We start from the raw sequence: 14677 nt of genomic DNA, 5'->3' as shown, positions 1-14677 counted from the left end.
ATATCACTGAAAGATGTTGAGTTATTTGAGTTTAAATTTAATTTTTTAGATTTTTCCACGCAATTTTTCAACTAAACTTGAAATTTGCCGCTTGTTTTTGCGAGAAAGATACTATAAATACACTAAAATTTTGAATGTATATGCAATGACGAATCAAACAAAAGTGGTTTTGTGAAAATCGGTGAATATTTAGCTGAGTTATATATTTTTTATGAAAACCAGAATTTTTGGCTTCTATAGCACAATTATTTCACGGTGCTACAAATAGAGAAAAAAATGCAAAAACTTATTAAGTGACCTAGTGTAGGTTGTAGGTCTTGTGTAGGGTAACATTCGCTCATACTAGAAATTTTCCAAACACCTCTAAAATTTTAAATTATGCTCAAAATACGGTTTTTGGACTTCAGCGCATACATTTTTTTAAGTCAGCCATTTCTTGACCGATTTTCAAAATTTTAGCAGTTTTGAAAAAGGGGATAAAGAGATTTTTTTTTTGAATATTTACAAATTTGTACCAATATCACTAAAATATGTTGAGTTATTTGAGTTTAAATCTGAACTTTTAGATTTTTTCACGAAATTTTTCAACTTAACTTGAAATTTGCCACCTGTTTTCTGATTCGTCCTTGAATATACTTTCAAAGTTTTATTGTATTTGTAGTATCTTTCTCACAAAACAACAATATCGCACGCTAGCCTGGGGGCTAATAGCGATCTCGATCAACTAGATTTGTTGAGAGAATTCGTTACCGATATTTTTTTTTTGTTGGCAAATCTGACATGTGTAGGATGCAAATAACGATACACTGTGCCCCAGTGCTGAGCCGAAAGAATTTCCAGCTCGAAAAGATCCTGAACCTGATCAAGAATCGACTCCGATATAACAACCGTGTGAGAGAGCTAACCGATCAACATTGCTAACCACGGAGCCACGGGGACAACAAAAATTTCTCACATAAATCGGTGGTAAATTTCAAGTTTAATTGAAAAATTGTGTGGAAAAGTCTAAAAATTTAGATTTAAACTCGAATAATTCAACATGTTTTGTTGATATTGGTACAAATCTGTAAATATTTAAAAAAAAACTCTGTTTATCCTCTTTCCTAAACTGCTTAAATATTGAAAATCGGTCAAGAAATGACTGAATTAAAAATATTGTATGCGCTGAAGTCCGAAAACCGTATTTTGACCATAATTTACAATTTTAGAGGTGCTTAGAACATTTCTAGTATGAGCGAATGTTACCCTCAACAAGACCTACAACCTACACTAGATCACTCACAAAGTTCTTGCATTTTTTTGTCTACTTGTAGCACCATGAAATAATTGTGCGATAGAAGCCAACATTTCTGGTTTTCATAAAAAATATATAACTCAGCTAAATATTCACCGATTTTCACAAAACCACTTTTGTTTGATTCGTCGTTGAATATACATTCAAAATTTTAGTGTATTTATAATATCTTTCTCGCAAAAACAGGTGACAATTTCAAGGTTAGTTGAAAAATTGCGTGAAAAAATCTAAAACATTAGATTTAAACCCAAATAATTCAACATGTTTCAGTGATATTAGTACAAACTTGTATATATTTTAAAATCTCTGTTTATCTTCTTTCCAAAACTACTAAAATATTGGAAATCGGTCAAGAAATGACTGAGTTAAAAAAAGTTGTATGCACTGAGGTCCAAAAAACCGTACTTTGACCATAACTTCAGATTTTGGGGGTGTTAAGAAAATTTCTAGTATGAGCGAATGTTACACTCAACAAGACCTACAACCTACACTAGGTCCCATTAGAAGTTCTAAATCGCTGTAGCACAGTGTTATATAAACAAAAATTATATAAAAATAAAACATATTTTTAAATATTTCTTCATTTGTCGAGTCAAATGTATCCTTCAAGTTGAGACCCAGAGATATTTTTTAAGTTTTCCCCAAGAAGAACGACAAACAAATTTGAAAAGGCATATTTTTTACGAAAAACATCAAAAACTTTGAGCAGAGATAAGATATTTACGATGTCAGCATTGCAAATTGTTGGACTTAAAAAGCCCAGCAAGTCGTTTAAAGAAAGTTTTGATGTAGAAACTAAAATAAAAAAATAGAGAAAAAAGGTGTTTTTTTTTTCAATCTAAATCGGTTGTTTTTATAGATAGAGAAAAACTCTGCTCTGCAAAGTTCAATGTTCACGAGGAAACTTATTTAAGTCTCTGAAAAAAAAAGAAAATTCACAGGAATGGTTGAATATCTATAATCTTTCGTTCTTTTCTGGTTTGAGCTTTTGGAGTGAACCTGTGTTGACCAGTGATTATTCACGGAGAAGCCCCCCTCCAAATACAAAAGAAAATTGTCTGCATAGAATGTAAATGCCCACCATAAAATCACTCGGATTCTAGTCAGCGTTGTTCAATGAACTAAGAATCAAGCGAAACCCGTTGTAAAGTTTTATTACTTTTTTTTTTGGCAATCACTAGAGAATTTACAGCGCGGAGTTCCTAACTTAAGCTTATTTATTCTCTGAGGCTTTTTATATACTAATTTTTTTCTGAAGATAGTATGTCGATAAAATCAGTTTTTGAAGAGTAAATGAAAAAAAAAAGATTACGTACTGCAGGGCCCAGCCCTGCCCAAGAAAGATGAAGTCTATTCATAAAAACTCACTCACTATTGTTAAGGGTTAGATATAATATCAATCTAACAGTTCATACCCTAGTAACAATATTGGTTTTATCGAAGTTTTATAGCGCCTAATACAGCCAAAACAGCGCTATAAAACTTTGACAAAACCAGTTTTGTTACTTGGGTAGTTTCTGAGTTACCAGGAATCGTAACAAAAACGTTCGATTTTGACACGTTTCTTCGATTTTGACACGTTTTTTTTCACGTTTCGCAATATTTCTACACCGTGAAAGTTTTCATGGATAATTTTTATCAAAACAATTTAAATAAAAGATTTGTTTTCTGAGCTTCGAGTTATGACTACTTGATATAAGGGATGTCCAAGCAAATCGGGTAAATTAATTTGTTTTTTAATCGAGGAAATGGACGACCTGGATTTTTTAAATAATAAATTCGTTATGAACCCTATAAACTCTACGCTTGGAAAAGAAATCCACCGTATCACTCTGTACAATAAAAAAATAGCGTTACCTACACTGCCCATAATTCAAAAATTGGCTAATATGCCATTTTTACCAAAATCGAGAAAACAATTTCTCGTGATGGTACACACCCTAAACAAGGTCCCTACGGAAGCCGATTGTCAAAATATGCATTTGGGAATGCAGCAAACGTGAAACAATTTTGGCTAATATCCAGAATAATTGAGAATTTGGCTAATATCCAATATCCAATTCAAACCTGTGGCATGTTCACGAACCAGTGTATTATTACTGAATTGTGTGTTTTATTGAATTTAAAACCATTTGCATCACCAACGAGTACGATATAATTCACATCGTATGGATATTAGCCGAATTGCACACCGTTTTGTCAACTGACCTTTCGTTTATAATTGAAAAAAACGGCTACTGTGTTAAAAATACGTGGCGGATGGAATTTTTCTACAGATTTCTCTGTTTCAACTCAACTGAAAGGGTCCAGCATATATGAAGGGTGACATACTCAATAAAAAAGTTGTCATGAGCAGTCAAAATATGTTGTACCGATAAAAAACTTTCAAAGGCGTTTTTCTCGATTTGATGCCTACGGCATATTAGCCAATTTTTGAATTATGGGCAGTACACTTTATCGTTTTTTATAACTTTTGAAGTTTTTTCACTTTAAGGATCGATTTCAAAAATTAATTTATTCCGTTTTTGTAAACCAAGCACATACACAATTAAATGCAAAATTGGGGTCCCTGGCTACTTAACGTTTTTTTTCGCACATTTGTCACGAACAAACGGTATAACATTTTTCACACTGCTTCGCTTTCAATAAAATGGAATCATACCGTCTCATTGGTGAAGGAAGAAAACGTTTACAACTCATGAGAGGTCAAAACATTCTATACACAGACAGACTCATATTGTTTATAGTTATTTGGCATCACAAACTAGCTAACTATTTCCGAATTCAGTGTTTCCCGATATGTTTGGTCATTTTTAAGATAAAACTAACCTTATGCAGTAATTCGAATAGTTACTACAAACTTGAATGATCCCGAGTAAAATCATCTCTATAGTGCTCTACACCTTTGTTTGATAATTATCGAAAATAATAATGAAAAACAAACAAACTTGAATGCAAAACAAACCTATAACATGAGCAGCCTACCTGACCTGAAAAAGGTACAAAAGAAGAGCCTGTCTATTTGCTTAAACACTTTAGATCTACGTCTGCCACATCTGTTCACCACGCTTATCCCATTCATTGTATGTAGTGCTGTACCTGCTCTGTATGAGACACAACTTTATCACGAAAAATCATGAATCTTCTAGGTTTAAATAAACGAAAATGTTTTGCGATAAACACAAACAACAAGTTTAAATGTAGCAAATGTTCTGCATATCCATTTAACGTATGAAAAAGATTTACGAATCCAGAACGAACGAAAAATTATAAATATCAATTCCAAAACTCGAATGATTATGATTTAAAACTAAACGGTCTTCCGCATCCAGTACTGAATCACTGAGCACTCACCATTTCCAGCTTTCTGGCTGTCTGGGGCTGCGAAAATGTTCGACTGCATACGATTCTTCGAGTTCCGTGGAGTCTGGGGCATATTGTCGGCACCGAATAGGTCGCTGCTTCCACCACCTGGAGGTTTCAACACTCTGCAAAAAAGGTTGAAAAAATTTCACCATTAATCACAAGAAACACGACAGATTACTTCACAATTGCTCGATGATTGGAAAGAACCGCCGATCTAACGTCCACCAGAAGCACCACTGACTGAAAGGACAGCCGCATCAAACTTACCGCTTCTGTTCCATATTTCAGTTGGTTTATTCCGAGCAAGGTTCTTGGAAATGACCTAGATTAACACTCGAATTTAGAACTTATTGGGGTCACAATAAAGCGCTTCGCCAGTAGATTGGTCTTAGAGATCCCACAGCCAGTACAGTACAGCCACCGCACGTTATCGTTCGTTAAAAGGAGAGCAATGAACAAATTTACACACGGAATGGAGTAACGCTTTCAACTAACTAACTAGGACTAGTTCAGCAGGACGACCACGACAGACCGATTTGATGGCTAGATGGCGAGTGCGCGCCTTGCTGGAGGTCGCCGTCTTTCTAACGAGGGACGAAACCGTTGTTGGCTGTACTCGAGTGCGCGCGTGTGTGTATGTGTTCACATGTGTGGGTGAGCGGAGCGGAACACAAAACGGAAAGCGAAATACGGTCCGCTTTTTACAATGGAAGGAAGGAGACGTGCAAAAGAAAATAAAATCTGTCAGACACTGGGCGACGGACGCAGACAAACTAAGTACTGAGCTCGGATGTTGCATGAGTCACACACTTGGCTGCTTTGTTTTTTTTCCGTTCGGTCTTCCTGATTCCTCCTACTGCAGTGAAAACGGGCGAAAAAGATTCGTTCCAGCTGTTTAGCACAATCCACCAACGGTGAAATATAACAGGGCGAATGGGATTTTAGTTTCGGATGAAAAAAGTAACGTTAGAATTAGCACAAGTGATTAGAAACCACGATGAGAGACATATTATACTAATATTAGGTGATGCAAAATCGCTCTTTCACTGTACTTTCCGAAAAGGATGAAACCTCATTCAATGTGCACAACACAACACAGGTAGCGCGACAGGCATAACGTAAAAGAACGGGGGGGAAACACGAATAACAGTTTGCAGCAATGATTCACACGTCTACCAGTAAACAACAAGCAAGCCAGCAGCAAAAGGCTCGCCGACAATGACGAAGAAGACGAAAGAATTACCATTGGAATATTTATGCAGACACGCACGCACACAACAACGCAGCAATCGAAACGTGTCCTTACAAGCTTTACTCGATTGAGTGTGCCGCAGGTCAATGAACACACACGTCTGCTGAACGAAAAGCGGTACTACGTTTGTTTGGTCCCTCCACTGGTATGCGAATTCATTTGCTAACCTTGGGCCCAATAGTAAAATCAGTTGGAGACCGAATTCGTGGCGACCAGGTGAAGTAAATTTTATCACATACCGGACCCGTGAATGCGTTTTCAACATTTTTTCTACCAAATCCGTGTGATAAGATCCCACCACAGCACTTGATAGAAGAGTACAGCAATGTCGCTTTCAAACTTACTGGGTTGGAGGCTACTACTCTTATAGAATAACCAATTTACTTACAGGTCATCAATTTGCTTTGGTATTTGTATTGTTAACCATCTGACAATAAACAGTCTTAACGAATAAAAATTAACTAACTAATCACAGTTTTCAGCCTGTTTATGAAAAATATCGGGTTGGTTCGTTAAATTCGAAGTTGTCTTTAACAGTAGTGAACAAACAAACACAAGCTAAGAAGGTTCCAAAACAAAGTACGGAGTTAAAAACAGGTAGCAATAATGTTGCGTTTCGGAGGATTCTGTTCAAGATGCGAAAAATTTAACATTTAGAGTAGTCCAGAGGCATTCCCCTTTTGGTAGCTTAGCGATGAACAAAGAATGCTATATTTTCTTCGACGTTCCAGAGTCTCTAGAGCCAGTAGTCCTCTCAAACCCAGTAGAACCGCTTTTGAACCTGTTCGGTCCTGAGGTTCCACATAACCTCGCAGGGATTCCATACAATACCAGCATTTTCAAAATTGGTCGTACAAGTACAGTGACTTCCAGCAATGTGGGTCAAAAAAGTCCTTCGCAACCTTGCATACAAAGCCCAACTGTTTTATTGCTTTAGATATCAACCCTGAGCGATGCAAAGCTATGCCATTTTTGAGTCCAACTGGATTTATATGTCAGTTACTTCGGTAACGAAAAAAACCTGACATTTCTCCACGCTAACAATCAATTAGTTTCAATGGCATAAATCAACAAACAAACTTGGACAAATTTGTAAACGCCAACAATCCTCCTGCGTTTGTATTACAGCTTATAACTTAAATCGTCAGCATACACTAGTTTAAAACAACATCTGTCCAGAATCGATGCAGCATAGTTGAAGAACAAGATAAATAGCGGTCTAAGATTGCTACCTTGTGGGACATTGGACTTATACGTAAGTACTTTTCATGATATTGAGCATACTTTCACGCATTATAATTTTCACAATTCTCAAGCTTCGGGAAGGCTCGTGATTCCTCGATAACACATATCGGTAAACAATAAAAAACTTGTTCTAAAGCTCAAAATAGTTACTCTGGAAAGATTAAAGCTTATTAACCATTCCTACGTATTTTGGTACTCCACAAAAATGAATGGGCAAAAACACCCTTAGACGTCGTACACAAATTACGTAACGCAAAAATTTAGATTTCAGACCCCCTCCCCCCCTATATAACGATGGGTAACGTTCGACATGACCCCACCCCGCCGTAAAAGTACGTAACGCTGATCAGCCTGACCCCCCTCCGAAATTTTCAATTACGACCAAACATCACAGTTACGTAACTGTCTCTATATTCAAGATGGCGACTTCCGGTTTTTGGAAAACAGCTAAAATTGATCAAATACCACCACATATGAGTAATTTTGGAATCGGAATGATGGCCAGAGACCAACAAACAACAACTTCCGGTTTCTAGAAATGAACCAAAAATGACCAAATACCTCCCAATATGCACAGAGACCGGAAATCAACTGCAGATGCTAACTTCAAGATGGTTACTTCCGGTTTCTGGAAAACAGCAAAAATTGACCAAATACCACCTTATATGAGTACTTTAGGAATCAGGATGATGTCCAGAGACCTGAAAACGACCCTAGCGACCATTTTGCATTTCAAAATGGCGACTTCCGGTTTCTGGAACACGTTAAAAAAGGGCCGAGCCCCGCCTAAGATGGATATTTCTGGAATCGGGATAATTTCTAGAGACCGGAAATCAATTGCACACGCCATTTTGGAATTCAAGCTGGTGACTTCCGATTCGTCTGGTGTCGTTTTGAGGTCTCTGGGAAGCATCCCGATTCTGGAAATACCCATCTTGGGTGGTATTCGGCCACTTTTCATTCATTTCCAGAACCGGAAGTCACCATTTTGAGATTCAAAATCATTTCTCCGGACATCGTCCCGATTTTGACACTACTCATATGAGGTGGTTTTTGATCTATTCAATTGTTTCTATGACCACTAGAAACCCCAACGGAATCTGTCCCGGAAGTACTATTTTGAGGGCATATCACTATAAGCCATAAGCCATAGAAGCCATGAAAATGACCTGTGGAAGAAACTTTATGAACTCTGGAGCTTTCTGTTCAAATATTCATAAAAATCCTCAGTTTCGGAGCATACCCCCGAAAAACCAGATTTCCGGTAATGAAAACTGAACCTTACGGTGCTAGAAGTATCGAATTGTCAAAGTTACAGGAGTTACAATTTGTGGGTACCCTGTCACCCTGTCGGGCATTTGAGGAATAACAAAATTCTACTCTTCCCCATTGACCCCCCCCCCCCGCTTTTAATGTTATCAAAATGTTATCAAAAGTTGCCTTTGTATGAGCTTTTGGATGTCAATGAGTTTTATCACTTTTGATTGCGGTGAACTATGAAATTTCGTCTTATGAAACCTAAGAAGGTACCCGGGTACCCCGTCGAGCACATAACGGGTAAAAAGCTATGAGTTTTCATTTTTTGCTGGCTTGAGCTCTAGCCAGGCTTCAGAAAATACTGCGGTGTGGCACGATACTGACGATAAGGCTTTTTTACTCACTACTCATGGATAAGCTATTCATGAGAGCTCACATACAGCTATAGCTTACATAGGCAACAGTTTGGCCTACGCTTGTGACAGCTGCTGATCGACTGCAGCTGTCATCGATGATATTGAACTCGCACTCCTTTGTTTCTCCTTTTTCGTAAGCTGTCATAGTGAATACGAAGCAAACCGTTCAATGTAATCAATTGTTGATATTATTTCCCACGTGGGAAAAAACGTGTTTCGCACCATCTAGCTTTCATTACAGCCTTACACTCGTAAATCATAATCACTCGCTCGGATTTGTGCCGAAAGATGCCGCGCTGTAAAGGCTGTCATTAGCGACAGCATGGAAGAATCAACAGACATAAGGAGATAAAAAATGACAGCCCACGGCATTGCATATGTACGCTGTTGTCAGTGGTTGGTGTCGGGCTGTGTATCGAACGTATGAGGAGCAGAAAGAGTTGTGCAATACAATGAGAGCCGAATTAGTTTAAAATTTGCTGTCAGAGAAGGACAGTACTTTTCAAAAGGCCGGCTCTAGGGCACAACTTGTGTTAACTGGTGTAGTTGATCACATGGTCACGATCACCACGTTCAAAAGACATAGAAGACTGCTTCCAGATGCGAGGAAATTCCACTTGCTGTAACGAGCGTTCGAAAAGAAATCAGTCAATTCCAACCGATTTCTTATAGCAATCGATTGGAAAATTATGTATGCTAGAGGTGGAAAAAATGGTTTACTACAGTTAGCGGATCAGAGCGATTTTGCTAACTAAGGTGAACTGGTTCTTTTTAACCACTCACTTGCCTTTTTCGTTTTACATAATCGATCTCATTTGAATATTTCACAGATTGAGTTATTAAGAGGAATTATTAAGAGGAATGGCAGTTAACTATGCATAGTTTCGTAATAAAACACGAATTCATCAACATTGTACTGGAAAACTTCGAGTAAATCTCAAGGAACTGACTCTTCTGAGCAGCTCACGAGCGGATTGCCTGCATCAAAATAGATTCAGAAAATCAGTAAGCCAGTTGTTTCGCATTTTTCGTTTCACTTTTGCTATCCATTTATGTGTGTACTCGGCATTAACCAGCCCCTGTGCCTGAGGGTGAACTGTGACAAGTTTATTCTTACTCGCCCTCGCAGCTGGTGAATGGGTTATGCATAGCAGAGCAGAAAGCCGGTGGCAGCTGGTTGCTGAAAGTTCTATTACAGTTTCGTGCGTGGCTTTGCGCCCGGTAAAAGATGTGTAAAGCCTTCACATGGCTCTCGCTTGCGGTGTCTGATCAACAGAATCAGCTACCAGCTTTTTACCTGAAGAAAGTGGTGAGTTACTGCTCTTGAAAAATGAGTGGTATGTCACTCACTCACTTAGAAGAACCAGCTCTTTTGATCAGTTCGTAAGTGGCTTGGCCACCTCTAATGTATGCACCCGCCCGAGTGCAGAAAACTATTGATTGATTATTAACACGGTTGACAGAATATTATACCTAGTTAACCGGTAATGCACTCTTTGGACTATATGAGAGCTTGCTTCTGCTAAAACTAATCAGTTTACTACTGGATGGCCGCAAGGTCGGTCGTAATTATATAGCAGCGGGCAAGTAGCGTTGTTTCGGTAAACATCGGTTTCGGGCGAACGTTCAGAACTGTGGTTCATTTTTACGAGCCACTCGTTCGTCCGCTCTTTTCTAAGTACCATTCGCCTTTCCCTAACAGCAGCGGTACATCCGATCACTGTTGCAGGAAAGGTCGATTCACTGCGAAATGAAATGACTAGCAGTAAGGGTCCATCCACATACCACGTGGACAGATTTTTAACGATTTTTAACCCCCTCCCCCGTGGACAAATGCCCATATAAATTCTTTTTTTTTATGTAAGGACCGTGGACATTACACAACCCCCCCCCCCCCCAAGTTGCCCACGTGTTATGTGAATGGCCCCTAAGCAGAGTACCAGCACTAGCGGTAGATTTCCAAACTACTGTCATTCTGTGAGGCGAAAAGTTCATGATTATGAGGATCCAATGAAAATCCACCAATAGGATTACCATTCACTTTTCTTCTCGTTTGGAGAAATTATTAGCGCTAAACCATCATCAAGTATCATTTGAGCGCTATTCAAGAAAAGAAAGCCCTTTTACAATCCTTCATATCCACAACGCATGCATAGCTGAGAGTGAGGCCCAACTAGGGTTGATTATTATTAATACGGGTGTAGATGACCCTGAACGCCATGCAGTACATGGTCTAGCAGCATCGAACAACCTTCGTTCGAGGTCAATTAACAGTGTAAAAAAATACGAATGTCCAGCTGCCATATTATAAAGCCGTTTAGACCGGATGAATTGCCGTGGCTGAACTAACTAATCAATGCCCCAGGATCTTGGCTTATTTATTGTCCCGATCCACGCCGTGAGTGTGCCTCCATAAACCAGCTGCACTGGAGCTACAAATTTTAATTAATCATTTTAATCAACCTTATAAATTCAACCACATGCAGCTCGAGATTATAACTTGACGGTTCGGAAATCCGAGAGCTTTTCGCAATTATACCGATAGCGCCTAAGCGCAGCTTCAGCCACAAATGCTGTGCGAGAAATTACTTTTGTCACTCGGAAGATTACGCCCGTAAGCCTTCTTCTTTCCTTGAGCGGCTAGCGTCCGGAGGTCTTACTGCTGCGCAACGGTGAACAGGACTAATTTAATTTGTGTTCCAGCTTGTCTGTACGTACCGTACACACCTGGGCATACTCGGATATGTCGCCGCCGGAGATGAAAGTCAATTCACGAGCTGCGAAACGTCGCCACGCCGTTGTTCTTATCTACGACTATATTCATGACTAGTGCGGACACTTTATCCGACTAATAGTCCAGGGAAAGCATGGGCACTAGGGGTTTCTTGCTAAATTGATTTTGTTTCTGAGAGGTTTTTTACTTGCTACTAGTGAGAAACAAATGTGTGTCGTATTTATAATTACCCATTTGCGCGCACGTTTGTTATTTATACCGGGTCCCTGCTAACAGCTTTCTCTTTTTGCTTAGTTGAAGGAAAATATTAGTTCTATTCCGTGCGGATGTCGGTTTCAATATGATAGTGTGAAAAATAAGGAGGTAGTGCTTTGTTTTGTCATAGTCAGGCAGATAACAGAAAATAACAAAAAATCATTCGAAGAGAAATTACTACTAACAATTTCATGAACATGATTGTACTCTACCCATTATTGTATTTTTCAAAAGACATCGACGGTTTCGACAATCCTTATGTGCCCAATTAGGTTGAAAAATTATCAACCTTCCACTGATATTGTATTTTTTTTCTTTCATTTTCTTGATCTCGTTTGTAGCCATAATACGGGGTTCGAAAAAAGTGCATCGTTGTTCCGGTTTGCAGCATTCCAAAGAGAGCGGAAAGCAGCATGCATTTCGTTGCAGTATTGCTTACGTTGTTCGCCTACTGACACAAATTGTTTCACAAACGAGCGCACAATCATAATGACAGCTAGATGCCAACCGATGGAAATTCGATTCGATTTAGGCGAAATCACTCTTCATCTCCGAAAGAGGTAGACCTCCCCAATCACACGCACAATTGGATAGTAATACGTAGAGCTTTCAGAGGTTTCCCATAATGTGGTTTCACACCAGGTGAACACTTTTGGTTGTGGTCAATCAGCAGTGCAAAACTGTGGCTTTAGCCGCACGCACCCCAATCGATAGCTCTAGTCTGGCGGTAATTCATCCAAACTACGACGAATTGATTTTGCCTTTACATACCTGGAAAAGAAAAAGAGAAAAAGAACAAAGTTAGTCGAATGAAATAAGTTATTTGTGTATATTTTTTCGCCACTGGGAGAACAAAACTGACCAAAGTCAGCCGGAACAGGTCGCAAACAACAGAAGCAGAACTTCTAAAAATCGATTCCAATCGTCGGCTATTGTACACGATAACGTGCACATTGCTCAAGGTCGATGTTACGGTCTTGGCAACAACACTTTCCGCATTCCGCTGCTGAGCTGTAACACTTCTCCACCTTCGCTTCGTTCGGGATGAACGCGAGGACAACGATGGCGACGACGATGATGATGATGATTATTGTGAAGAACAGATGCTGAGCATGATGATGCAGCGCGAACCGATAATAATGGGAAAATTATATATCAGCTTTTTCATATTCTGTCATAACTGTTCCGATTTAAGGATCCAGGGCTCCGTCGAATCAAAAGATGAAGAAGTAAATAGATTCTCCGCGGTCGTTCGGCGAAGTGGCTGATGACCCTAATTCACTAGAGCCGTCGTCTAACGGAACGGGGCTGATTATATAACTTATAAGGTGGCTAAGTTTTCACATACCGGTCGCGGAATTGCGAGAGATCTTTCTGTTGGCGTATAAGGAAAAACCGATCCCAGCTAGGGCCGGGCTGTAAGAGAGATGACCAAGCAAGAAACTAATTTATTCTCATTGATCCAAAACAATGTTGGCTAGACCCAAGCGGTGGGGTGGTGCAGCCAACAACGGCCGAATGCACCTTTATATGATGAAGCTTTAATCGAATTTCCACACTCCGGACCGTCGGACCGGTAAGAAATCAATCGAACTAGAGTGCCTGTGCCAGGGCTTGGATTAAGATCTTAGCAAATTATTAGGGCGTGAAATTGTTATTGTTTCCATCGGTTCTAGGATGAAGAGATGCAACTTAGTTTCTGCAAGAAATGTTGTGAGACGCTACGATGGAAAGCTCCTGCCGGTGATGGCAAACTCACAACATCATTGTGCTCTTGGATTTATTACTTCATTCAGATGAATATTACTTGCATTTTTAAGAATTGATTGAGATGATAAAGAACCCACTTTTCATTTACCCATTAACCATTACTATTGTTCGTTAAAATAAATAAAATAAATTTCACTCAAAGCGTGAATTTTCAAGCTAACTTCTACGGTTCGTGGTAAAAATTCTGGTCAATAATAAAACTGAACTTTATTGAAATCACCACTAGGATTATATCACATCACTAGAACATAATTATTCTTGAGAATGCTGTATTTAAGCTTAAGCTTTACAAAAAGGTGCCTTGGTTTTGTAATAACCTCAAATTTCAATAAAAAAAATCAAACAAATCTTAGATTAAAACACATCTGGAACTAAAATTCAATATTTTCTACTCTTATTGCCATTACAATACTTCGACTATGCGGAAAAAGTGCAATAAAGAGCCTCACCCATCGTTTAAAAAATTCACATGAAACAAAAACCCGCTCCGGAAAACGGTACCTAACCCATTCCGAAAGTAATTGTTCGTGTTCTCTCCTCGCCAAGCTAGAGCGGCAGGCAAAGTAACGCACAATTAATTTGCGAAAATCGAAAACAAACGCTGCAACGGGGAAAAGTAAATGTTATTAGAAACAGTCATGGCTAGGTACACAGTAGGGCTATGCCTCCATTCCTTCCTCCGGGAGCTTACCGTCGCGCCATCGCTGCTGCCGGTGGGTGGATCAGTCTATGCAATTATTTAAATTTACCCTTAAGCTACCAGGAAAATCTTATGGAAGCAGTTAACGAAAAACCAACGCAATGAAGCATAGAAGCAGTGAAAAAAATGGCGATTTAATGGGGTTAATATGCTATCTTTAGTGCTAATGAAAGGGAAAGGAATTTTCGCTATGCGGAATGATAAAAAGAACAATACAAATTTCAATTGTCAGAGTCGGACCGCGTTTGAATCGTGGCGTATGTTTTGTTAGTGAGAAAGCTGCTGCCTTTGTAAGTTTTGGCATCCTAGAGAGGCACAATATGAAAGCAAAAGCTGAGAGCACATTTAACTTTTGCAATAGCGAAAAGAATTTCATGTTGTCTAACCA

The 14677-nt window shown here is 39.0% G+C and overlaps 1 protein-coding gene and 1 long non-coding RNA gene across 18 annotated transcripts in view; both read right to left on the bottom strand.

The window, feature by feature from the left end:
• Positions 1 to 14677, bottom strand: part of LOC129726794 (microtubule-associated protein Jupiter) — a 231208-nt gene that overhangs the window by 16623 nt on the left and 199908 nt on the right. For 15 of the 17 annotated variants that reach the window (XM_055683900.1, XM_055683903.1, XM_055683895.1 and 12 more), the window contains one exon: positions 4649 to 4782. In XM_055683900.1, the coding sequence (XP_055539875.1) occupies positions 4649 to 4782 (134 nt within the window). Of the gene's footprint in view, positions 1 to 4648; positions 4783 to 4927; positions 5356 to 14677 lie in introns of those variants that run through there. The other 2 variants (XM_055683904.1, XM_055683905.1) reach the window with 2 other exon arrangements.
• LOC129726799 (uncharacterized) overlaps positions 11829 to 14677 on the bottom strand; it is a 41075-nt gene continuing 38226 nt past the window's right edge. The window contains exon 3 of the long non-coding RNA XR_008728412.1: positions 11829 to 12590. This is a non-coding gene — a long non-coding RNA (uncharacterized LOC129726799). The remainder of the gene's footprint in view (positions 12591 to 14677) is intronic.

This window comes from Wyeomyia smithii, chromosome 3, assembly GCF_029784165.1.
Source record: "Wyeomyia smithii strain HCP4-BCI-WySm-NY-G18 chromosome 3, ASM2978416v1, whole genome shotgun sequence".
NCBI classification, from domain to species: domain Eukaryota; kingdom Metazoa; phylum Arthropoda; class Insecta; order Diptera; family Culicidae; genus Wyeomyia; species Wyeomyia smithii.
This window is presented reverse-complemented; position numbering and strand designations above follow the sequence as displayed.